This window comes from Cucumis melo, chromosome 3 (genome assembly GCF_025177605.1).
Source record: "Cucumis melo cultivar AY chromosome 3, USDA_Cmelo_AY_1.0, whole genome shotgun sequence".
Lineage (NCBI taxonomy): Eukaryota > Viridiplantae > Streptophyta > Magnoliopsida > Cucurbitales > Cucurbitaceae > Cucumis > Cucumis melo.
This window is the reverse complement of record NC_066859.1, coordinates 2,825,040-2,852,709: the sequence shown is the minus strand read 5'-3', so window position 1 is coordinate 2,852,709 and position 27,670 is coordinate 2,825,040. Positions and strand designations below refer to the sequence as shown.

Here is a 27,670-nt window from a genome sequence, read left to right as displayed (position 1 = left end):
AAAAAAAAAAGGGATGAAAGGTAGAGACTGTCCCACTGGGCGTGACAAATTGTTCACACGAGATTTCCTGAGAAATGTAATTCGCGGAATTAAACTTTGTATATTGATTTATAATGTAAGTCGATACAACCTCTAATATTTTTTCTCCTTTAATGTTTTCTCTTGAATACAAATTAAACCTCTTAGAACTTATTGTTCCTCGATCTTCAGGAAGTTGTGGTTGCAAATCAATTTGAGCTTTAATCTTCTAGAATTCAAGGAAGGTTTAATCTTTCAAGTCTTCAATCTTTCAGAAGATGGTAATCTCGGGCTTGATAAGAACTTTCACGTCTTGAGAGCTTTTAGAAGTTTGAATCTTCAATTCTTCAGAGTTTCAATTCTTCCTTTAACCAAAATCTCCCAAATGAATGGAAAGATCTCTATTTATAAAAAATTTTCATGGATTTTAGGTGGGTTTAGGCTCATTGCTTGTAAAGCTTGAGCCCATGTGCTTGTTGGACTCGAGCTTGGACGTATTATCTTCTTTGGCCCAATCTTTTATCTGATGCCTGAATTGGATTGGATATGAAAAAAAATTAATTATCCTAACCCAGTCAATATATAATTATCATAATTTTTGCTGTGATGATTTAATTGGTCAAAATTTCTTGTTCAACAATAATATATAAATAAGAAAATAAGAAATTATGGAATTAGAAAAATTGATGTAAAATTTCATTACAACTCCCTTGGAATTTCACCTATTATGTATATATCTTACGAAACCCACCATATGCCACTATTTATAGATAATTTGACAAGTGAATTACATGGACACTTAAACTAATCTAGTGATCTTAAAATGAAAGAGACACGATAATGTAGATGAAATATAGAAGAAGTGACATATGTCATTTTGACACTAAAGCGCATAATAAGCATTTATTTAATGATATTTATAGCAGATTTTTTTTCCTTCAACCACGTTCATAATTTTCCAATCAAATTGTACATTTCAACTTACATTTACCAACACAAAAGAAGAATTCTTCCAAAAACTTTATTTTTCTTAATTTTTTTTCTAAAACTAATATAGTGATCTTAAGAATAAAAATAAAAAGCCAGAATCCATCTAATTTATCACATTCATTAAAGTAGAAATCTTTCAAAAATAAACATACCATTGTTGATTAAAAAAGGTTGAATTGATGTGTCTATTAAATTTTCATTTATTAACGTTTGATTGAGTTAAATTCTTCCAAAGTTGAAGATGTGGCCATTTGAAACAAAATTTAATTAGTTTCCATCAATGCATTAATTAAATTCACACTAAATGGTTAACAGTCCACCTTCGTGCTAATTGACTTAGGGGCATTTAAATAATTTGACAACCGAAGACTACCTAACTTAAATTGTAAGAGTTAGATTAATTTAGTCGAATTGTGTACATTTTTTTTCTTTTTTTGGTTGGATTGGATTCGGATAACTTTTTTAAAAAATTTGGGTTGACCCCAACTCAACCAGAATTTCTAATATTATAATATATATATATATATATTATAATTTATATGAACTTTTTTTTGAAGTTTGTAATAGATAGGTTGAATTTTGATATTTAACATTTGAGTTTTATACAGTTCAATATTTGAGTTTCATTTGAGTTTTATGAAATTTTGGTTATTAAAATGTATTGTAGACAAATTTAAGTATTTTAAGTTAATAAATAATGTACTTGAAAAAAGAAAAGAAAAAAATAACCTGACAACCCAACTCGAAATCCAAATTGAGTTGGGTTGGGTTGAAGATCTTACTTGGGTTATTTGAGTTGTCAATTTAATCAACCAAAAATTTCAAGTTGGTCCAAAAAAATCTCTCCAATCCATTTACGTCCCTAATTCACATATAAACGTGGAGATTCCAATCTCCCTACCCTCCTTCGCTATACCAAAAGAGAAAAAAAACTACATGAATGTATTATTTACTCCTACATTTAAATAGTTGTTTTCAAATATAATAAAATGAATTAAAATATTTTTATTATATTTTTAAATATAATGAAAAAAAAAATCAAACTATCAAAACCATTGAATGATACTCGTATTAGATTAAGTTAATAATCATATTAATGAGAGATTTTATTAAGCACGTACAAAAGAGAAAAGACTCAAGTTGTTTGAATGGTCAAATGTACACTTTTTTAAGGAAAATTTATGACTGTTTTTATTGAACCACCAACATTAAATGACTACTCCTTGGACTAGAAAGAGGAAGACACAGCATGCCTATACTTTCGATTAAAATCAATATCATACTTTTAAAATACTAAATTAAACTGTATTACCATATGGAAGGAAAGACAAATTGTTATCACATTTTTATACATATAACAAGAACAAAAGTAAGACACAAAATTCATTAAAACATTTTTTAATATAACAACGAGATCCGAGATTGAAATTCCAACTTCTTGAAACAAAGGTTATGTAAATACCAATAAATTAATTCACTTTCACCACACAAATAAAATTTATTCCAACCTATAATTTAATGTATTTGAGTATAACAAATCCATCAACAGCCATTTTTCAATAATTATGTAAAAAAAAAAGAACGAAACCACCCATAAAATACAAAAAATGTTATTCCATCGTAATTAGAGTACTACAAACTATCATTTTGATCTTATTTAAACGATCGTTTGTCATAGTTAACACAATCGTTTAAATTTGAAGTCTTTTTCTCATTATTTAAAACAAACTACACGATTGTGTTGACATGATCTAAACGATCGATTACCATAATTAGCATAATCATTTAGCATGGTCAACACGATCGTTTGATTTGAAGTTTTTAACGATCATTTACATTGGATTATACGATCGCTTACCATAATCAACAAAATCGTTTTCTATGATAACACAATTGTTTTCCATTGTCAACGTAATCATTTAGCATTGTCAACGCAATCGTTTAAATTTGAAACATTTTTTTCTATCATTAAAAAGAACTACACGATCATGTATCATGACCTAAATGATAGTAGATCATTCGTTTAGACTATGGTACACAATTGTTTAGAAAAATATTACTCGTGTGCGTGTGGTTGATTAATTGCATGTTGATTGGGGTATTTTTTATATTTTTTATTGTGAATTTGTGGACTTTTTCCATTTTTAAAATTGTTCCGTAGAATATAAATATTTTACGTATTGTTATATTTTTAAAAAAATCCAATTACTTTTGGTAATTTGAATGTATCTCAAGATGTCTTTTGTGTGCACTTAGTATATTTGTTTCCTTATTGTTATTATCTTAAATTTTTTATATTTATTTCATTATATTTTCCATTAAAAAATTGTAAATGATTGAATTTAATTACAAATCAACTTGTATGAGTTGAATAGTTATACATTTTGAAATCAATCCCTTGTAAAGTTAAAACTGGGACGATTCAAATATTTAATTTCATAATTAAATGTTTATGGTTAAATCAATATTGAGTTATAATCACATTAAAATATAAACTAAATATTAATCGTTAAGAAGAAAATAAAAACTCAATTTGTAGAAAATTAAATTAAAATTTTAAAACTTAAGCTATTAAAACCAAACACACATACAACACGCACGCACCATGTCAAACAAAACATAACTCAAATAAATAATGTGTATATTTTATTTTTAATTAGAAAGTTAGAAGTTCAAAAATCATTATTATGGTTGAACTAAAGAAAAATAAAAAGAAATTCGTAATTTCTTGATTCACTTTTATCAATTTAGAATTGATTTTTAGATACAAATCATGAGAATTTTAATTTTTTTCTCGAATCTTTCATTGAGAGGTAAATGATTAAACACTTTTAAGAAATAAAGTTTTTTATTTGAATATTAATCAAACTGAAGAATTCCTTAACTATTAAGGGATTGATAGAATTAATCGCACTTTTAGCACTAAACTATATTCGCTACAATGCAATTATTGTATATAAATGGACCTTTTGTCTAAGTATATTTATCTCAAGATATATATAAACACAAAAGAAAACCACCATTAGGTACACTTGTGAAACTTTATTTTTATTAAAGAAAAGAGAAAGCAGTACAATTTTTTAAGTGATCTAGGACTCTTGAATATAAGTTTGTTTAATTTTAGTTATATATTTTTAATGGTTTAATTTTAGTTCTCCTATTTTTAATAAATTTTAAATTTAATTTTTCAAAAATAATTTTGAGTGAAATTGATTAAACATTAATAATAAATTTTCTACAATCAAATAAAATATATAAATATGTCTTAAAAATGTTATAGATAACTATTTTTTTATAAAAAAAAAAAACAACGATAAAACACTGAGTTTAGGATTTATTTTGAGTACATAGACGAAAATGGATCAAAAGAAAGCTGAGAACTATAAAATACAAGAGCAAATTAATATTTTATTATTATTATTATTATTATTAAAGCAGTTTGTCGAAGGTATATATGGATAGATTAGGTTTAACACATACTAATAACTAAAATTTTATATAACTTGTATACTAAATATAAGATATGTATAAAATTTTATATATATATATATAATATATATATTTTGAAATTCAAAATGAAATGGATCTGAGATAAATTTTTAAAAGTGTAATATAAATACAATCCAACCAAAAAAAACATAAAAAAAATTCAACCAAATCTAACTTAAAATGGAAACTAACCCACCCTTAACTCTTGTAAGTTTAAGTGATTCTAATCGTTGAATCATTTAAACACATTTATTGATGTCACTAAGCTCTTCGAGGAGTATGTGTATGTTTTGGTTGTGGTTGGGGAAAGGGAAGGTTGAATGAAAATTTCTTTCTTTTGTAAACAATTTGTGATGTAATTTATGTGTCAAAAAAGATTTATGTTTCCCTTCCAACAATGATTTGATGATCACGTTTTCTACTTTTTCTTTTTGAGTGAAAAAATAAAAAGAAATAAAGAAAAGGAAAAAGAAGGAGTTGAATGATGCTCTCTGCATTATGCAGTCCAAAAATTGTCTCCAAAATCTTTCGTCGTCTTCTTCCTCTCTGCAACAACTCTGTTCTTTGCTGCACATCGCCACTGACACCCCAACAAAGCCGCTGAAACAGGGGACACCCACCACTTTTTCTTCTTCTACTTCTCACTCCATTACTCATTAATCATCACACCCTAAATCAAGTTTCTTTCTTCATGGGTCTCCTCTCTCTCTCCTCCCATTCTTCCTTTTCGCCTCACATACCCATTACATGAGGATTCTCTTTTTGGGTCTTTGCGATGACGACCGTCCAAGCTTCCCACGTTGTCGCAATGGAGGTAGAACAACACCAACAACACCCTCGCACTGACTCCGATGAAGTGCGGCGGTGTTCGGTCCACTCCAGGGCTGACATTCTGGAGGAAGAGGGGGTGGCGGTGGCGGTGGCGGCGGCGGCGGAGAAAAGAAGGGGATCCTCTGTGTCGGAGTGCTCTGTTGAGATGGATCTCGAATGTGGGTTGGCTGAGATTAAGGTACATTTGGCGAAAATCGAGAGGGATTGCAGGATTTGCCATCTGAGTTTGGATGCTTCTAATCATGAATCTGGAATTCCTATTGAGTTGGGTTGTTCTTGTAAAGATGATTTGGCTGCTGCTCATAAGCACTGTGCTGAGGCTTGGTTCAAGATTAAGGGCGACATGTAAGTTTTTTAAAATTGAATAACACCTAATGTTTCTTGCTTTCAAGTTTCGCTTCTTGTCTTCATTTACTTTTCAATTCATTGGATATAATGATTGCCACTATAAACATGCCTGGAATCCGGAGTACCAACCTTGTTTTCTTGATTTAATCTTGTAGTTCAAATTTCCTTATTCCTCATAGTGTTTTAGTTTTTATTTTAGTGGTATTTTTCTCTTTTCTGACTACTCTTGAAGTTTGTCTTCTACTTAAAAAGTTGTGGGCATGTGGTTGACTTCTGTTACTCTTGGTGTTTTAGTAATGTTAAAGAATGTGGCTTCTATTTGTGTTTGGCCGTGTCAAGATAGCCTTCTTTGACTAAAAAGGACTAATTCCTGACCTTGTGTTTTCAAAACAGTAATCCAAATGCTAAAGAATTGAGACTATGTAGTCATCTTTATTTTTGCTTCTCCCTTGTGGAAATAGTGGTGCCATTATAAATCCATCAAGCCTTTTATAGAATCCATGTATTCGTTTCCTGTTAAAGATCAAAGCCAAAACGCAATGTTTTTCTTTGTCAAAACGAAGAGAAGTTGGATTTTGCATTGGACGATATGAGACCGAGATGGCATTTGATTTAGGAGAGAACTGCTCTCGGATTGGAGGTGTTTCTTGATGTAGCACTCTTGCCTTCGTCTTGTAGAAAAGGCTCATTCCTTTAGCCTATAATTTGCTTGCTTTAGTCTGATGTATTATTGATTAGAGCACGTTTCTGCTGAGTTCAAATGTTTGAATATTCTTTCTTAGCATGTTGTGTCTTTGTTTTTGCCTTTCTGGTCAGCTGCAGTGTGAAGTTTGAAACAATGGAGAAAATATTCATAACTTTTGCTACATATTCTTTATTACTTCATTACATGATGTTGGTATCTACAAAAATATATGGAATCAACATTTATTCCTAAAAAGACCAATCAGTGAGATTCTTTTTTCCTTGTTAACCATTTCTTTATCAGTTCACACTGTCCTACAGAAGATGTTGCGAAGATTAGTACATATATTATTTATGATACAATATAGATTGGTTTTGTTTTGAGTTTCGAACATCTTTCTTTGAGGTTTAACCTATATTTACATTTTCACAAGTTCCGTGATCGGCATAGCTATCAATATTCGTATCATCCTTTGTTCAGAATGTATTTAAACTTGTATGGACAAAGTTAGAGCTTCAGTCTGAGGTTGATTGTTATTTCATTTCACCACTCTCAAATCACCATTCAAGACTGTGAAGCTATTTTGTCTGTCGAATACTTCACGGTATCAAACATTCATCTCCCATAGAACCTAGGAAACACATTTAAATTTATAGATAAGAGATACAATATTTGAACATGGTTATTTCCTCATTCATTATACTGTAACCTGAATTAAGCATCGCTATCTGAAACCTCTTTTCATTGTCAAATTTGTTGATTGATTAAAGCTTATTACATACAGATGACGGTCAAAGGGTCTGTAGACTGTAAGAAGCCAAAAAACTATCTTCACTATATCTTCTGCATAGGTTGAACATATTTTTCCCATGATGAATCTATGAGCGTATTGAAAGAATTGAATTGTAATAGTCGGTCTGTGAAGAACTTTATTGCGTTTGACCCTGCTAGCAAACATATATAGTTTGGCCAGGAAAACTTTTCACTATTAGAGAGCGTTCTATAAAACTTGATTGTGATTCATGTTGTTCTTTTAGCTGACTTTGGTGTTTGAAGTAATTTGAAAAGTTATGTTATCTGGAATAAAAGACGGGGGGAAAAGCAAATACTGTTCAAACTTGGAAAAGCTCAACATGTACCTTGCACTGACCCATGTGTAATTTGTTACAGCACATGTGAGATCTGTGGATCAATTGCACACAATGTTACTGGTACTTACGAAGCCGATTCAACAGAGCAACGCAATGAACCAAACGAAGCAACAACAGCAACTGCTACAGCTGCCATAGTGATGCCACCACACTCTACAGAGGCTCGGAACTTCTGGCAAGGCCACAGGTTCCTGAATTTCTTACTCGCCTGCATGGTTTTCGCCTTTGTCATATCATGGTTATTTCACTTCAAAATACCCTCATAATTATGAAAAAGAAAACTATATTTGAAAAGTAGCATCAAAAGATTGTCGAAAATCTTCATCGGGCTCTCTTCATTCTGCAATGCAGCCACTGAAACAAACTCGAAAGATCAACTATATTGCACGGTTACAGGCTTGGGATTGTGATTACAAATATTCTGTTAATATATATTAGTGTTAGAGAACCTTGGAGGAAGAGTTTGGCCTTTGTAACAAGTAAGATGTATAATGAAATTGTTTGTAAGTTTATATTGTATTATTGGGCTCAGCCTAGCTGGATTGGCCATCTCAATTGTTCGTGCTGTTTGTCTCTTGTCGTTTCATTGTGGATAATTCTCTGTGGAGATTCCGACATGTAGTTCCTTCTATAACAACAAAATCGGATTTGGGTCTCAAAATAATTTATGTTAAAAAAAAAAAAAAACAGAAATGTTTGATCAAATCAAATATCATATAAATATTTTGAATCTAAAGCAGCCTCCATTGGTTGATATCTTCAAAGCCATTATTGACATTTTAAGGTTCATTCATAAATGTTCTTGGTTCATGTATCATGTTCAACAATATCTAAAATGATAAGAAAAAGAAGTTAGGAATAATATATTTAGGCCCCCATTTCATTTAATAATGATATTCTGCTTTGTTTCTAAATACTAAATAACAAAATGTGTTTTGATATAAAATATATGTACAAGGATGTGAAAATTTTTGTTTTTGTTTTTTTTATCCCCAGGATGTGACCAAAAGATCTAGTATCATGTTCCATTATTGAGAATAATAATGGCATATCTTCTTTTACATTATTTGGGGTTAATGTAAATAATTTCATAACATTATTGAATGTGTGATCTATGCACGATTTTTCAAAATCAATAAGTATCTTAATTTATCCTGTATACTTCCTTTCAAAGTTATTATTATACATCTTAAAAAGCGACTTTTATGAGTCTAAACAATCAAGATATATAAACCCACACAATAGTAATAATAATTCTCGACACTGAGCGAATGTTGAATTAATATTATGTTATTTTTTCAAATAATATGTTAGATAATTGACCAAATAAATACGATAAAAATCCATCCACCAGGCACCAACTAACATAGAATAAGACTTAAATTATTTGTTTACATGACATGTTTGGTGTTAAATGATTAACCTTAGAAGAAAATTCTAATTTAACATCAAAGTTTTCTTTAAGAAATGCTCTTGATAAGAAATTTACATCAAAGTACATTTATGGGAAGAGACGTGTTAACGTTGAATTATTTTAGGAGTAAAGAATAATTTTTGACAAAAATTCAAATATGAAAAGCAACTTTTCAACGCTTTATTAACATTAAAACTATTTGAAATTAACAAAGTGCAATACAACCATGTAAATGGACTTCATTGAACTACATAGATAGAATTGATAGGGTTGTCAATCGGAACATGATTAAATTAGATAAGATTGGAATTTTCTCCCTTTTTTTTTTTTTTTTGAATTTAAAGAAAAAATTATTACTATTTATTGTTATTTGAATATTTATAAAAGGGTATTGGTTGCTGCAAAGAACATGGCGTGATTGGTGGTGACTGTTCTAATACTCTTATGTCCCACTTTGTTACATACAACTTTCTTTTTCTTTTTTTTTTTTTTTTTTGGGCATATTTATAGTATGTAAATAATAACATCGGGTATTTCGTTTTTAATTTGATATTATTTGGTTGATTTTCTCTCTTTCCTAGTAAGTGGTTGGTCACTCATTTCAGAAACCCTAACAATAAAATTTAGATTAATATATTTAATTCATGATTGGAGAGAATCATTTCATCAAGATTAGTATGTGATTAGTATTGTACACATTTTTAAATATTTTATTAAAGAAAATAAGAAGAGAATATGATATGTTTTATAAACAATGTGATACCAACATCATCCACATTTTTTGAACCTAATTACCAATTTAGTCCTAATAAGATGGGTCAATTTTGTTTAGTTCAACACTGAATAAATAGGGTGAGAAGCTTTTTATCTTAAATATACATGTTTTCTGGTTTAAAATCAATTAAATTATGCTTCTTTTGACGATATTAGTTTTAATTTGTAATATTAACTTTTCTTTTTCTAGAGGTAGAGTAGTGTATCACTTTTTTTTTTCCCCTTCCTTCCTATTTGGTCTTAAATTTCAAAATATTATTTTTTTTTCCTTCTGTTTCTATTTGGTTTTAAACTTCAAAACATTACATTTTTATTGATGAGTTTCGAGTGTTATTTTAATTTAATATTTAGATTTCAAAAGGTTGCAAATTTATTCTTAAGATTTGGGTTTTATAATGTATTTTTATTTTTAATCTTAAATTTTTATTTAACACTCAAATTTAGTCTATTAATTAATTTAAGAGAATTAAAAGTAAGCTTCATTTTTTAATCGCTATTAAAATTAAGTTAAAATATTTATTTCATAATTATTTAAAATCGATTGAAGATTAGCGCCAAATAATATGAATAATTAGTTAAAAGAAATTAAAGTTTAAAATGTTATTCTTAAAATTTAAAGATGAAATTAAAACAAAACTAAAACTACAGACATGTTAAAATTTAAAATCAAATAACTCAAAACTTGAACACTAAAATGATAACATTTTGAAAACTAAGAAATTAAGAATTAAATAGAAATTAGACCTAAAAATAAGAAAATTTTTAAATATAATAAAATGAAAAAAATATTTATAAAATAAAATAAAATTTTAGATTATATCACCAATAGATACCAATGTCGGTGATATCGATAGAAACTAAAATTTTAAAAAATTTCAATAATTTTGTAATTTATAACCATGTAGAATATATATATAGAGGGATAAAATAGAAAAGAAGGGGTAATTTTCTCAAAATTTTCTAATAAAAAAGGGATGTATTTATGATTTTGTGGAAAGACATTAATTAATTAAGTGTTGAATCTTGAATCTTTTACCTCAAAATTATTGAACTAAAAAGCATAAAGATTTTAACATGGGAAATGAAAACAATCAAAGGAAAAAGATTCCACAAAGAACAAGGACTAATCGACACCTCACACCATACCTTATTATTACTATTATTTATTTAAAAAGAAAAAAAGAAAACTATAGTCCAAAAAGCATCTGCCCTTCGTATCAGATTTTCCATACATTAGAACGTGCACACCATTATTGATCCCATAAAATAATTCATTAATTAATTTATATGCTATGATTTTCGAATTCTCATAATTAATATACACCATAGTTTAACCTAACAAACACTCCCACATAAATAAACTATATATTATATTTACATGTAACGAAAACAAAAATTAAAATTTATAATAATTTTAGATTACGGTTGTGTTTGTAACCACTAACCAACGGTGCATTCCCCAAACTCAAATCTAAATTAATGTCGGCCCTTTGCTGTGGCGTCGGGTGTGCATCTATAGCCGACATGTCGGATGAGTTTAAAAGATTCTAAGGGGGATGTTCTTCATCATCTTAAAATCTTATCCACTTTTTTCCTTTCTTCTTTTTGAATAAATAAAAATACATTTTCATTGTCAAGTATCTTCTCCCTGCTGTGAAAATTGGTAAAGTTCCTTTTTCTGCTTTGTATTTGAAGTTTTCTTTTAATTTAATTATATGCAAAAGCAAGAGTGGGATGGAAGGGAAGGGATTTAATTTGGTTAATTAAACCTATCAACAGAATGTTTGACTTGTTAATTTAATGAATATGAGTTCATTAGACTTGAAGTTTGGATCTTTTTTTTTTTAACAAAATTATTTTATGGAATTTGATAGCTTTATTATACTTCTATTAAAAAAAATTATGATGTGAAATGGTTGATATAGAGTACAAGAGATGTGTGTGTATGATAAAGTTTATAAATGGTTGAAAAATAATTGTATATGAATTTTTTGTATATTGTTAAATCATGTCCACATATATTTTCAATAAAATATTTTTTTAATATGCTATACAAGAGTTGTTCTTTCAAGTAATTAGAGACGTTATCCTAAAATAATTTTAGGATTAAAGCGATACTTGAGTGCATCGTCCTGAGATCTCCTCATTTTTATGTATTTCAATACTTTTCTCGTAAAAGTAAAATCATATAAAAAAGAAGGTAAGTAGAATTTGTCATTTATCAAATTATGATTGAATAATTTGATGGAACGTGAACATGTTGTTTTTTATGAAAACAAGTAAAAAGAGAGGATTCTAACGCCATTGACAACCTCAAATCTTCTTCCTTTTTTCATTTATGTTAAGTTATAAAAAGAAAAACTTGTTAATAATGCACATAATCGAGTTGATAATTTGGGGGGTGATATCTATACACAATAAGTAGGTGAGATTTTGACCCATTTTAATTAGAATTTTTAAAAAATTCTTTCTCTAATTAGGAAAAAAACGAAAATAAATATAAAACATCCAACAAATTTCCATTACAGGTGACGAGTGATGACACATGGGACATAAATTTCAAAATTTTGTGTGTACAGTTACTCATAGGAATAAAACAAAATTAAAACCACATGAAATTTCAAAATAGAAAAAGGGAAAAAAATCAAAATATATAAATTACATTATCCTTTAAGAAAAAACAAAACTATTTATAAAAGGATTATGAAATTTGGAAGCACAATAATTTTTTTTTTTAGAAAAAAAGGTCAAATAGCAGTTGGGGAAAACTGCATTTAAGAAAGAGGAAGCCAGTTCATGAATCTCTATTATCAACCTTGGGAAAAAAAGGGTCATAGTTCGGTTGAAAAGGAAGTAAACTTGACAAATAATATACTTATATAATTATAAACCAAACTAATAATAATGCTTAATACTAATTATAACAATAATACATTACCTTCTAATTTTGACTCCGCCGTTTCTTCTTAATTTCAATTTAGTTGTTATAGTTCGTAAATTTTTGTACTTGTATAACTTTGGTAAAAACTTTATATAAATCCATCTATAAGCAACGGAATCCATATAAAATTAGAATTGGTTAGATATTCATAAATGATAACAAAAGAATGAAAGAGACATTATTTGTAGATACAGCTTGCAGTTTTACTACGGTGTGTTCTTCAATTCATACCCAATAGTAGCTCTTACTATGACTTTATTATGTGATTAATAAGTGGACTACAAAACAAAATTTATAACCATGAATAAAAATACACTACATTAGAAAAGTCTTGATAGAAACATTTTTTTTTTTTTATAATTAATTTGTAGGCTAAAGTATTTCTTATCAATTAAAAAGTTTAGGACTTATTTGAGGTATATACTTAATGAACTGTTAATGTCTTTTTTGGTGGTAGGTGGCCCACACCCAAGAACATTTTGTCATGAATGGATCATAGAGCCCTGTTCAATATGTGGAACATATTAGTTGTCCACTCCTTAATGGTTGAGTTGAACAATAATTAAGAGTCAAACAAGGACAATTTTTTATTATAATTAACTAAAGTTAAATATTTAGTTCATTCTCACAGATTTTGTAACCTTTCAATTGAAAGTCTGGAACGAATAAAAGTTCTTTCGTAGGTACTCTCTTTTGTGATTGTTATTATTGAGGGTGTCCTAAAAAAAATTCTTTTTTATAATAATAATTATTAATTACTATAAGTATAATTCAATGGCTCATAAACTAGTTTCTCATATACAATGATACAAATTAAGATAAATTTAGTTCAAAGACCACCCACCATAAAAGTTTGATTTTCATGGATATGAACATCATACTGTTGTTTATATTCATATAAAAATTTTGCTGTAATTTTATTGTTTTTTTAACTTTTATTCTCTAATAGTTAAATTCTTTTTTTGTGAAGAGATTAATTAAATTTAGATTTTAATGCTTTTGTTTTTTTTGAGTTGAGTCAAGAAGAGTTGTTAAAGTTTACGATTCAAGTATAATAGATTGTAAAGTGTTTGAATCCTAACTTATAAATTTATTATTTATATCAAGAAGTATATATGTCTAACCTTCTTACTAGGGTTAAAATGGATTGAAGTGATATAAAAGTTATGGATTTGATTTGTAATTCGATTAAAATAGGAATTTTTGATATAATTTATGTGGAAAATAAATCAAAATAGGAAAATGGAAAATAAAGATAAATAAATAATAATAATGTAAAAGGAAAGACATCCGTGGGGATAGGCCAATTTAAATAGTAAATTACGAACAAACTAAGTTTCCAAAGAGAGAGAGAGAGAGAGCGTGCAAACACGACATGTACAAAGCGGACCACGTTACATTGAGGGTCCATGGTCGGTTGGTATTCCATTTCTTCCTAATTTTTCTTCTCTTATTATTCTTCTCTTTAATTTCACTTCAAAAACTCTTCCCTTAATAACATTACAATCTCTCTACTCTCACACACCCAATACCATCCCTTCATCCTTTCTTCTATTTCTCTCCAATGAGGAAGCTTTGCCCTAATTTTGATCGGGAATATGGTCTCGACACTGTCCTCGAAGTCCCCATTCCTGAAGAGATGTTTTCTTCCAACAACACCAAAACTCACGCCATTTCATGGCAAGCCATGAAATCTTGGGTTAAATCAAATGACAAATCATCACATGTTACTTCAATCACGTCGTTATTTGGAGGACGAAACGCTGAGATCCAACTATTACTAGGTGTTGTGGGAGCTCCATTAATTCCACTTCCCATCACTTTTGATCAACAACAACCCATTACTCGTAACAACATCAAAGACAACCCAATTGTAATATACAAAATCTCTCAACTTTATTCTTTCTTTCTTTCTTCCTTCCTTTTCTGAAATTATTATTATGAATCTAGTTTAATTTAATTTTGTATGTAGGAGGCGTCAATGGCGAAGTATATAGTGCAACAATATGTGGCGGCGGTGGGAGGAGAACATGCGTTGAATTGTATCGAGAGTATGTATGCGATGGGAAAAGTGAAGATGGCGGCGTCGGAGTTTTGGTCCGGTGAAGGGAAGGCACCGGTGAAGGGGAAGAATAATGGAAAAGGTGGTGGTGGTGGTGGTGGCGGCGGCGGTGGAGAGATTGGGGGATTTGTGGTTTGGCAAAAACGACCGGAGTTATGGTGTTTGGAATTGATGTTAGGGGGTAGTAAAATTAGTGCTGGGAGTGATGGGAAAGTTGCTTGGAGACAAACTCCATGGCATCATTCACATGCTTCTCGTGGCCCTCCTCGCCCCTTGCGCCGATTCTTGCAGGTTTTAATCTTTTGGACTTTTCAATTCTCTTTCTAATTCCGTATTTCCTCTTTTCAACCGTTCAAACATCATTTAAACCTCCCCCATCCTCCACCAACTCTTCAATGTCTCCATTTTTTAGCCTAATTCACCCTTACATAAAACAGATTTTGAACGGATACAGTCTAAATCGCACTAATCTCCTGCATCTTTTTCCATAACCATAAGAAAAAATATATATATTTTTTTATCTATTGTGAATGATATAATAATATTTGTACCTATTCTAAGAGTTTGTATTTTTCTTGTCCACATATATATCGCTTTCTTTTTAGTGATTAAAAAAGATTAGGAGAGTTTCAAATGCTATGTTAAAAAGGTATAGCCAAACAACAAATATTCTAAAGAGAATTCAATGAATCCAAGAAACTTTTTTTTCTTTCATTTATTTAATCTTCCTCAACACAATTAAAATGTTATTATCAAATATAAATAAAAAAAAAATATTTAATTTTTTTAAAATTTATTTTCATTAATAATCATATTCATAGACAACCCATGTCTTTATATTTAAAAACTCCATTGTTAGTAAGCTCATAAATATAGCAAAAAAAAAAAAAAAAAAAAAAATCGAAAATTATGTATGGGCCACAACATGTCTTGAATGTTTCCATATTGGGTCGAAATGGGCCGAATATACGAAATGGGTTTTAGTGACATAAGGAAGTTTGTGTTTTTTCAGGGATTAGATCCAAAATCGACGGCAACTCTCTTCTCAAACTCAACCTGCATCGGCGAGAAAACGATCAACGACGAAGATTGCTTCATTCTAAAACTAGAAGCCGAATCTTCAGTTTTGAGAGCAAGAAGCAGTAGCAGCGTCGAAATAATCCGTCACACAGTTTGGGGATATTTCAGCCAAAGAACCGGCCTCTTGGTACAACTAGAAGATTCACATCTTCTCCGAATCAAACCCGCCAGATCTCGGAACGACAATATTTTCTGGGAAACGACAATGGAAACGCTAATTCAAGATTACAGAACGATCGACGGCGTCAACATTGCACACGCCGGAAAAACGACGGTGTCACTTTTCCGATTTGGGGAAACGGCGGAAGGGCATTCAAAAACGAAGATGGAAGAGTGTTGGGAGATTGAAGAAGTGGATTTTAATATAAAGGGTTTGTCGATGGATTTCTTTTTGCCGCCGAGTGATTTGAAGAAAGAGGAAGAAGGAGTTGGTTTGATTACGACGAGTAAGGGGAAGTTTCCATCGACGATTCGGTGTTCGGGTGAGTCAAGGGGTTTTTCGTCGAGAGTGGCGGCGATTGATCAGAGTGAAGATGAGGAATCGGAGGGGAGTAATGAGAGTGATGATGAAGACGAAGATTTTTGAATAATTGTATTGAAAAAAAGAAAAGAACAGAAAGATTAAAACTCAAATTTTTGGGAATTTGTACATAATCCATGAATCCATGGTTAATATATATTATAAATATGGGACATGGAGTTTTTACTAATTAGAAAAGGCTAATTTGTTGTTCCTTATTTTTCAAAATTATAGTTGTAATTTTAATCAATAATTTTGGAACTTTTGTGGAATAAATTTTAGTGTGTAACGTTTTAAAATAGAATAAAGTTAGTAACGTTTATGAAGATTTGTTTAAATTTTTACTTCAAGTCTATTAATACCATATATTTCAACTTCAAATCAATCTTTCTATTTGATTTTGCATGTGTTTCATAATCTACAAATTGAAATAAGAGCTTTGTACTATAGCATTTTTTATTTTAAAAAAATTTTATTTCGTATTCATCAAAACAAATTTCATTTAATAAGTTTTTTTTAACTTTTTTATTTGAATTTTTGTTCTCTTTAGTTCAAATTTTTGATGGTAAGAGAAGAATGGAACTAATAACTTTTGCATTTACAAAAGAAAAAAAATTCTTTAACATAAAAGCTAATAATTTTTAATATAAACTAAATTAAATCAAATGATTTTCATGGAAGGGTAATGAACGATGGAGAAATTTCACCAATCAAACTAAGAATGTATTTGGATTGATTTTTGAAGTGTTTAATTTTTAAAATAATTCATTTTAAGCTAAACTGAGGTGTTTGAAATAATTTTTAGAAAAATGAGATTATGAAATAAATCATTTTAGAGAAAACACATGCAACCAAATTTTAGAATAAATGTTTATTTGGTTTTTTAACGAGAAATCCCTTCCAAATATATGTTTTTCTTCATCTATTTTTTCTATTCATTTTTACTATCTATTTTTCACTTGGTCGTTCTTTTTGTTTTTTTTCTTTCTATTTTTAAATACTTTGAATATTTTTTTCAATGTATATGAATACACATTTAAATATAGAGATTAACAAATGTTCCTCTCTCAGTCAAATCTACTTTATCTTAACATATGTGAAAGAAACCATGAGTATGTCAATGAAGAAGATGATCGTTTGGTTCATGAAATAAAGACAAATGAAGAATGTGATTGAATTGCACATCTTTTTGTCTAGTTGATATTATAATGTCTCGAAAAAATTATTTATCTCATTTATATTTTGTTGATGGAAATCAATTTTTTTATGATTATGTATTTACATTTCGAGATATTTGTGCTTCTAAAATTGAATTTTCAAAAAAATTAACACAAAAAATGAAATTAATGTGTAGTTTCAAGTAACTAAAAAGTTAATGATTTCAAGGTAAGGTAGAAAAATTTTAAAATATATTTATGAAAAAAAGATTTAAAAGGTAGGTATTTCTTTATGAAATTAGTTCATAATATTTAATAGTTTTTTTATGGTAATTTGACCTAAGTATAAACATTGTTAGTATATAACAAATCAAATACAATATTGCATATAATTATTTGTAAAGAGATCAAACCAAACATGTAAGAGTTTAGATCTAAACTCATTTTACAAAACAAATTTTTTAAGGAATATATTCTTAAAAATACTTTTTTTTTCTTTTATCACAATCCAAATAGATCTTAAATTAAATTAACGAGAATCAAAAGTTTGAATGGAAGAAGCAACAAAGAAAACAAAAACGTAAAAAACATCAACGCAACAAATACTCTATAATCATAAATAATAATAATAAAAAAAAGAACTTGTCCTTTCTCTAGACTGAATATAAAAAGAAAAAGGCAAGTTAGGAAATGAAGGATGGGAAACTTTACTTTGTAAAATGTTGAGAGAGGTCATAGATGTGTGAGTTGAATTTTGTAATTTTATGAGTGAAGATTTGATCTTACTGAAGTTTTCGTTTTCTAATAAATATGCCTTTGTTTGTATGAATTCCTACAAATATATAAAAAATTTTTAAAAAAAAATGTGAAAAAGAAGTATGAACTATAAAATAGAACTCAAATTTTAACGTTAAGAGTATACAAATGTTATTCTAAAGATTTGCGGTAGCACTATGGCAAATTCTAGTTTTTGAAATTTAGGTTCAAATTGGAATTTTTTTTTGGGGCAACCGGGGATATAACATTTGAGTTTAAATTAATTAAGGATATAGCAAAAAATAAAAAAAATTGCAAATATGACAAATTTTAAATACAATCCCAAGTAAAAGACGAAAATGCCCCTGTAAGTAGATACATTTCACGCTTCGTACACTTCGTATTCCGATTTCGTCGGTCTTCACGTTTTCCTTCCATCTTCCACTTTCTTCTCCTTTCTTCATATTCCGATTTGGTTTTCTCTTGTCGGTGCCTTCGTTTTCCGCTTCGCTTCACGTTCTCGACTTCATCATCTACAGACTTCTCTGCTTTTCGTTATTCTCCACTTCAATTGTAAGTTATTTGTTTTTCTTTTGAAATAATAAGTTGATTTCATAAGGTATCTTTGTTTTCCGTTTAGTCGTAACCTGTTTGAAATAGATTTCTTTTTCTTTTCCTATTTGTTTGAAATCGATTTCTTCATTTTATGTTTGGTTCTGCTTTGTTTTTTAGTTTATGTGTTGTTACTTAGGGTTTAGGTAGTTTATGTGTTGTTACTTAGGGTTTAGGTAGTTTATGTGTTGTTACTTAGGTTTAGGGTCTATCAGTGATATATAATATCACTGATAGACTTGAAGGATGTTTAGTTTGTTTGCATTGGAATGTTATTAGATAATTTAGTTTAATGTAATTTTTATGTGTTGTCGTTTAGGTTCTATCAGTGATATGTTTCTATCAACTTAAAAAGGATGTTTAACTTGTTTGTGTTGGTTTGGTATTAGATGTTTTAGCTTAATCTGCATTTATTATCCGTTATTGCTTATGGTCTATCAGTAATATAGTCTATCGATGATATGTTCTATTAGTGATATGGTCTATCAATGATATGGTTTATCAATGATATGTTTCAATCCTTGATAGACTTAGAAGATGTTTAGCTTGTTTGACTTGAGAAGTTAGTAGAAGTCTAGTTTAATGTGTGTTTTTTTTTTTTTTTTTTGTGATGTTGCTTAAAGTCTATGAGTGATATGTTTCTATCACTGGTTGATAGATTTGGAGGATGTTTAACTTGTTTGTGCTGGAATGTTTAACTTGTTTCTATCTTGATAGACTTTAAGGATGCTTAACTTGTTTGCGCTAAGGTGTGTTAGTAAATGTTTTATAGTTTATGTGCATTTATTTCTGCGATGTTTCTTAAAAACTATCAATGATATGTTCTATCATTGATAGATTTGGAATATGTTTAGGGATGTTTAGTAGATACTTTTGTTTAATGTGCATTTTTTATGTGATGTTGCTTAAAGGTCTTTCGGTGATTGATTTCTATCACTTAGACTTAGAGGATGTTTAGCTTGCTTGCAATGGGATGCTAGTAGATACTTTAGTTTAATATGTATTTTTTATGTGTTGTTGCTTAGGGTCTATTGGTGATAGATTTCTATCACTAGTAGACTTGGAAGATATTTAGATTGCTTGCATTATGATATATATATTTATAAACTTTCATTCAATATTATCATTTCAGGTTGTTCAAGAAAAGAAAAAAAGATGAAAACTATGGAAATAGCGAAGAATGTTAAAAATGTTAGGCCGAAGATACAACTTAACCGATCAAAGAGAATGTAGGTGATTGCAGAAGACTAGAAAATTGCAAGAGACCTATTGATTTGTCCCTAGTTTGATTGCAACTCTCTCATCGAGTAAATGGATATTGTTGTATATTAGTTTTGTGAATATTTCATGATAGAAAAGATCAACGATAGACTTCACATTTTATTTGATTTTGTTATATTGATATAGAAAAGGTTGGACCACAAGTTGAACATTGCAAGTTATGCCTTTTATATTCTTAAATAGTTGTGACTTTTTAATTGATGTTAAAATCTATTAATAATAGACAGATAGACCATAACGGTGAAAGAATTGATTTTACATATTAATATAGAAAAATGTTGGATCACAGGTGGAATAATCATTGTAAGTTATGTGCCTTTGTGTTCCCATTGAGAAATTAGAATTATACATGTTGAATAATTGCAAATTATTATTAATGAGTGCATTTTATTGAGGAAAAGTTTTGTTAATATACATGTTGAAGTCTATCATTAATAGAAGCTATCAACGATAAACTTCATAGTAAAGTCTATAAGCAATAGAACTATCAACTAAATTAAACTCCATTATGACATTACTACTTTATAATAAAGTAACATGTATAGACTTGAAATGTATTGATAAAAAAAGTGGCTTATTATCGAAAGGTTTGAGTCAAACAAATAGAAAGTATTTCCTTCTAACAAAAGAAAAAAAAAAAAGGCAACAACATAATGTCACATAATTGTAAAAATAATGGAAGTGTGCACGTTCTACGGTTGTGACCAGCACGACAACAATAACTACATTTTGAGTGACTTTTCTTTTCATCAATCAATCTTTTTTTTTTTTTCATGGTCCTTTTGCTTGACCCTTGCAAACTAGAGGTAGTGTTACACTCATAACATTGAATAATCATAATTCTGAATTCCTGCAAAAAAAAAAAAACAAAAAACAAAAAACAAAAATATACCATTATCATCCTAGTGTGTAACACTCATTGCATTAATAAAAGATAAAGTCTGTCATTGACTGACTAATATCAGTGATGGACTAGGATACAAGTTTATCATTGATAGACTAGTATCAATGATAACTTAGAATTAATATCAGTAATGTAGGATACAAGTCTATCACTGATAGTCTAATATTAGATGTAGGATACAAGTTTATCACTGATAGACTAATATTAGATGTAGGATACAAATCTATCGCTGATAGACTAATATCACCATGCTCATACTACCTAGTCTAACTAACAGTGATAACTTGTATTCATCAATAACTTGCATTCTTTTAACCTAAAACGTAAAATTGATAGAAAAATTCATAATATGTTCAATTCTACAAAGCCTCAAACTGATGAAATCCAATACAAGTAAACAAACACATTTTTTATATAAAAATACTAGTAAATCATCAAATTGAATTGAACCAAATCAACCTACAAAGATGAAACTAGATCAAATTGTAAAAATTGGATGACGTCGAATGAAAAATTTAGGGAAGAATCACATCTGAAAACAAATATCTAATTGAGATGATGAACATAAATTGGATGAAAAAACTGGGAAACAAATCTCACATTTTTAAAGAAAATTTGATTACATACTAAAAAATTAATATCAAAACCATAACATTGACCTACCGAAGTAGACGCAAACGAAAAATTGTAGAAAATTGCTACTCGTCGAAAATCTTTGAAGGCTAAAGATTGTTGAACGCAGGACTACGATTGGTCGTTGGAGGCGAGAATGGAACGAAAAATCGACCAATTGAAAGCGAAGATAAAATTAGAAAAAGAAAAGAGAGAGGACGAATTGTGAAAGTCAGAAAAAATTGATCAGATTTGAGAGAATGAAAAAAATGATATATATATCAAGATCGTGGAGGAGAGAAAATCAAGCCATATATTTTTGACCTAAAATAGGGGTATTTTAGGAATATATTAAAAAGAAATAAAAGATTTGCTATTTTTGCAAATAGTTTATAAGGTTGCTATATCCTTTATATTTTATGCCGAGAGAGATATCCATTATAAATCCCCTTTTTTTTTCCGATTTTATATTTATTTAAGGTTGGGCTTGGGCTTAGAAGAAGGCCCGATAGGTCCAATATTAAGAATATTTGAGTAAATAATTTGTTTTTTCTATTATTTTTGTGAAAATACCATTTTTGCCTCAAAAACTACATTGTAATTCAAAAAATAATTCGGGGATTTTGTTTGAATAAATTGTATTGTAATGTTTTAACATTAGAAGTGGGTGCATTTTTTTTAACAATCATAACGGTAAATAAATTTGGAATTTGAGAATTGAACCTTTAACTTTGAAATTTGTACGAATATTAGGTCAATTGAGTGTAGAATATTATATGAATTAAGTTATGCACACCATTTTGATACGAAGATTTGTTTAATTTTTTTTAAAATAATTCTTTAATTTTATTTTTTGCTTCTAAGTTTAGTCCATTGGTACAGTTTTAGTTAGTATTTTAGAAGATGATAATGCAAACCTTTTCTAGAAAAGTTAATGAAACTTTGTTAAATGCTATTGGTTTTAGGCCTAAAATTTATCTCAAATATATATAAAGAATTAAAAATTAAAAAGATATACTATAAAATCATTATTTTTCAAAGGTTAACCATCAAATACTTTCTTAAACAATCATTCTTTAAGCATCATATTAAGATATAAACATATGTTATCAATTTGATATTTTATGTTTTATGAATTACATTTAATATATTTATTATTAAATAAATAAACAACACCTCTCTTTCTCTCTCTCTATATAAACTTCAGAATTTTACATTTACCTATCACAATTTTCGCGATGAAAGTTCAATTTCAAAACTTAAACTTCATTCTATACTTTTTTTATCTGTTGCCAACATGTGCATGGATGGATTCCTCGCCTCAAAATCTTTTTTCAAATTGTAACATGTATATTATGAACGTAATTGACCGATGACACAAAACTTTGACCAAACTAAAATGAATGGTCATGACCTCACGAGTGGCTAAAACATAAGACTTGCTCATTATTCAATCATGTCCAATCAAGTTTGAACTATCTTGTAAAGGGGTATGAAAACATTTTTTCTTTTTTTGCACAATCTAGGACAAATAATTCTTCGTTTAGGAATGTTGACATACAAATATTCGTGATATTTCTAGATGATCGGAAATGATAAGGTTACTCTATCAACATCAAAGACACATCACGATCTCTAGTAACCACAACTCCAAACTTATCTGATAATTCATGAAGAATTGGATGTATCCTGAACCCGTGTTTGATGGTTTGCCGAGATTTTATGCTTCCCCCTTTGGATAAGTGCCTAGACTAAATATAAATATAAATATAAATTGTTTGTTGTTTTTCAAAATTATAGTTGTAATTTTAACCAATAACTCTGGAATTTTTGTGGAATAAATTTAATTGTGTAACGTTTTAAAATAAAAAAAAGTTGAATATGAAGACTTGTTTAAATTTTTACTTCTAGTCTATTAATACCATTTTCATTTTGGTCTGTATTTTTTAAGTTATTTACGATGCAAGCTTTTTTCTTTTCTTTTTTTCTTTTGTTTATATTTCAACTTGGAATCAATTTTTTATTTGATTTTGCATGTGTTCAATAACCTATGAATAAGAGTTTTGTACTTATAGCAATTTTTTTAATTTTTATTTTTTAAAATTATTTCATATTCATCAAAATAATTTTCATTTAATAAGTTTTTTAAACATTTTATTTGAATTTTTGATTTTTGGTTCAAATTTTTTATAGCAAGAGAAAAAAATAAAATAATAACATTTGCATTTACAATAATAACAATAATAAAAACTTTAAAATAAAAGCTAATAACTTTTTAATATAAATAAAATTAAATCAAATGATTTTCGTTGATGGGAGAGGAGCAAAGGAGAAACTTCACCAATCAAACTAAATTAAAGTAACAAGAATCAAAAATCAAAAGTTTGAACGATAAAAGCAAAAAAGAAAATAAAATGTTAGAGGATTCGAGGAAACAAATATTTTGTAAGCATAAATAAAACAAAAAAGAAGTTACGTCGCTAAAAACTGAAACTTTTAGCAACTTGTGCTTTCTCTAAACCGATTATAAATAGAAAAAACAAGTTAGAAAATGAATGATGAGCAATTTTCAATTGAGAAAAAACAATAGATGTGTGAGGATAAATATGTGACTTTACCTGTGTTTTTCATGGGAGTGGATGCCAGTAAAAGTCACTCTTGACCCTTTTCATTCTGAATAGAGTTTTTCGTTTTTTAATAAATATGTCTTTGTATTATTATTAATTTTTTTTTTGAAAAAGTCTCAAATTAAAATTTGAAAGAAATATAAAGAAAAGTGGAACTCGAATTTTAGGTTGTAGAGATAAATATATATGGTTTCATAAGGATTTCAAAGATCCGCAGTAGCACTACGACAATTTCATATGGTAAAGGTTAGGGTTATGATAAACCTAGTTTTATCATAACCTTTGTTTGGGGAAAGAGCTTAGAAAGATAGTTAAAGAGGTGTTTGAGGGAAGGGTTATGTAGGTAGTGTTATAATAGTGTTACGATAAAGATGTGTTTGGGGGAACGATTATGTGGATAGGGTTATGAAATTGTTTTTTACTTATTAATTTTTTTTTTCCAATTCACATTGTACATATATAAAAAAAATTATATTACATATTGTTTTATTCTGAAAGCGTCGAAAATTTGCTGCAACAGTCTGACTTACTCTCTTCAACGGTGACATACATATCTTATTAAATTAGTAAATACACTTTATCAATTTTCCAATAATTTCTTTCCAAATTCTACTAATTTTATTCCAAGTCATTTTGAACAAATAAAAACCAGTTATTTTATTTGTAATTATCGATCGTGTCCTACATTTGTTTTTAACATCTTTGTTTACGTGCTCTAATGCATATGTCCATATTTATATTAGTGAATTTAATTACTTATTACGTAGCACTTAAACACCATTTTTTTAGAATTATTACACATACATTGTACAAATTGGCTTCATTTCAACCAACACTTCTTAAACCGAATTTCGATACTAGAACATTAAAAAAAAAAAAAAAACAGTTACATAAAATAGTAGAAATTGATCATATACACATCAAACTATCGTATGCACGAAAATAGTTTGATAAAATGAAATTATGAAGAACAGTACAAATCATATATGCAATAAAGTAAGAAAACATCAAGTAAGCTAGTGGAAGTACAGAAACTATCTCGAGTCATTTCATAGGAGGCCTCTGTAGTAGTTCTTCCTCTCTTTATCAGTCATCTCTGCGAAACTGCGCATGTCGTCCATACTGCATATGAGTACCCTTTGGCACACTGCCCTGTCCAAACTACTTAGGTCGGGCATCGCACGTAATAAGCGTAGGAATTCATGGCGAACTACGGTGTCATTAGCAAGGGCGGGCACAGACCACTCCGCAATGGCCCTTAATTGGTCATTCGCACACTCAAACGCCATATGTATCATTTCAATCTCACCCTCCCACTGGCTTCCCCTCTTCGCTTGGATTCGTTCGATCTAGTCTTACAGTCAGACGCACGAGCAGGTCGTGAGGCGTGTACATCATCATGAGACTTGTTAATCCCCTAGCTGTACATGGATGGAAACTCCATATCATTTCCATCCGGTCTGTCAAACCCCTCGTACCCGACAGGCTCATTAGACCCGACGTCAACGAACGTCTCTGAAAAGCAACCTGTCGCCCTATCCCTTCCAAACACATATGCAAGTTTGTTGTAATAGGAAAAGAGTTTGTTAAGAAGGCCCTTCGTTGTAGGATGCGACTACATAAAATGGTCAATCAAAGTACACTGTGCAAGTATTGTCATGTTTTTATTAGTTTCCTTATCCTAACCCAGTTGTAGAATAGTTTCTTCTCGACAATGATGCACTTTGCCTCATCGTGCAATGGATCGTTCCATCTGAACCCATTGCACGATGGCCCACGCATTTTTGCGATAGCCTAGAAGGTCCGCTTCAGTGTCTTAATTCTGTAGTCTATTACAATGATGGCTTGAACATGACATCCATGCAAATTTTCTGTAATCATGCAGACAAGTTGGGCCAGGTAACCTAGTCGAAACGTATGATTGTCCGACTTCCATTCGTCGACAGATACCAACTTTACTAAACACTAGACTAGGGTGTCATCCTCCTATTTCGTCTGTACATGTTTGGGGGAATGAGACGAGGTTGCCATACTGACAATGACAAATGACAACAAATACATGAAACATGTTACCAATTTGGAATTTCCACATTAAAGAGACATAATATATGCCAAACAATATTAGGACATATCATTATAATTTCTATTTTTCCATTGTTGTAAATCATGCACGAATATGTTCGATATTCAAATTAAAGAGTATAGGTAATTTAAATTGCCATTGCCATACAACCCAGGGGTTCTAATTTGAAATGGTTTTAGCTAATTCAGCTAATTCATCCTGCCATTGAGACCACTCGTTCCAGATCTCAATGTACTGAATGTCGTCTTTTGCGATAGTCGTCGCGTATGCTGAGTCTCTCTCATCAACGTCATCTAAATCTTCGCCATTTTTCATTTCTTTGTTAATCAAGTTATGCAGTAGACACCATGCTAGGATGGTGTGACACTACACTTGGAGGGGATAGTACGACTTCCCAAGAAGTATTGCCAGCATCCCTTTAAAAGATCGAATGCGCACTCAATGACATTTCTTGCGGATGAGTGTTTCATGTTGAAGTATTCATTTATACTGGTTGATGCATTTCCTACGCCACGCCACTCTTGCAAGTGGTACCTTTGGCCTCTGTATGGGGCGAGAAATCCCTTCGCGTTTGGATAACCCAGAATGCACAGATAGTAATATCTTGTTACTAGAACCAATGAGTTTATATGCGGTCAATTTGGAATTTCAAAATGGCGTGGTGGGATTAAAAATTGTAAATACCCTTTGGCACTTTCAATCCATTTGGTCGTGTAAGCGCATCCCAGAGAATGCACAAGTCTACTGCGGATCCTTCCTAATCGATCAGTATGTATACGAAATCCCCCTTTTATGTCGCAGACGCCGAGTACATTAGTGGCAATTTCTCCCTTATTCATTCTGAATGTAGGGCGATCGATTACGGGTACATTCACCTTTATGTACTTCCCGTCCAACGCCCCAAGGAAATTCTGTAGGTTTAAATAAATGGCCATACATTAGTGGGACATACTGATACATGACATACAGATGACTTCGACTATGCGTACCTCAAAATCGTGTAGGTGTTTGTTATTGGCACCGATTTCTTTATCAACTCATCGTGGAGTCATACCATAGGCAACAACATAAGGTTGAAATATCGTGATATAGTCTCACCGGATCGTACAAATTTACTTTGAATAACGCGTTCTTCACGTCATGGGGCAAGGACGTGCGAGAACATTACAACCATTTTCTCAACATCGACAATCTCTATCGACGAAAGGCTAGCGACAATCCATAGTAAATGGCATAGAATAACAAATGTTCACCTGTCCATTCGCGTGCTTTGTCAACATACTAAATCAGACTTGTGTATCATGCGAAAGTACGCAAGCTGCCTAATTCTATGGC

At 29.8% G+C, this 27,670-nt stretch overlaps 2 protein-coding genes and 1 long non-coding RNA gene across 4 annotated transcripts; all 3 read left to right on the top strand.

Moving 5' to 3' along the window:
* The first annotated feature begins 4,939 nt into the window (after nt 1–4,939).
* LOC103485546 (uncharacterized) lies at nt 4,940–5,677 on the top strand. Its single transcript, XM_008443204.3, has one exon. The coding sequence runs from the start codon at nt 5,273–5,275 to the stop codon at nt 5,675–5,677; it is 405 nt and encodes a 134-aa protein (XP_008441426.2). The 5' UTR covers nt 4,940–5,272.
* A 339-nt stretch (nt 5,678–6,016) lies between these two features.
* LOC127148391 (uncharacterized) lies at nt 6,017–8,067 on the top strand. 2 transcript variants are annotated; one of them, XR_007819354.1, is made up of 2 exons: nt 6,017–6,316; nt 7,532–8,067. It is a non-coding gene; the product is annotated as an uncharacterized LOC127148391 (long non-coding RNA). The 2 variants fall into 2 exon arrangements; XR_007819355.1 differs by having other exon boundaries at nt 6,017–6,328.
* Nucleotides 8,068–13,989: 5,922 nt separating this feature from the next.
* LOC103485545 (uncharacterized) lies at nt 13,990–16,501 on the top strand. Its single transcript, XM_008443203.3, has 3 exons — nt 13,990–14,514; nt 14,614–14,994; nt 15,716–16,501. The coding sequence occupies exons 1-3, from the start codon at nt 14,206–14,208 to the stop codon at nt 16,367–16,369; spliced, it is 1,344 nt and encodes a 447-aa protein (XP_008441425.2). The 5' UTR covers nt 13,990–14,205; the 3' UTR covers nt 16,370–16,501.
* The last annotated feature ends 11,169 nt before the right edge of the window (nt 16,502–27,670 follow it).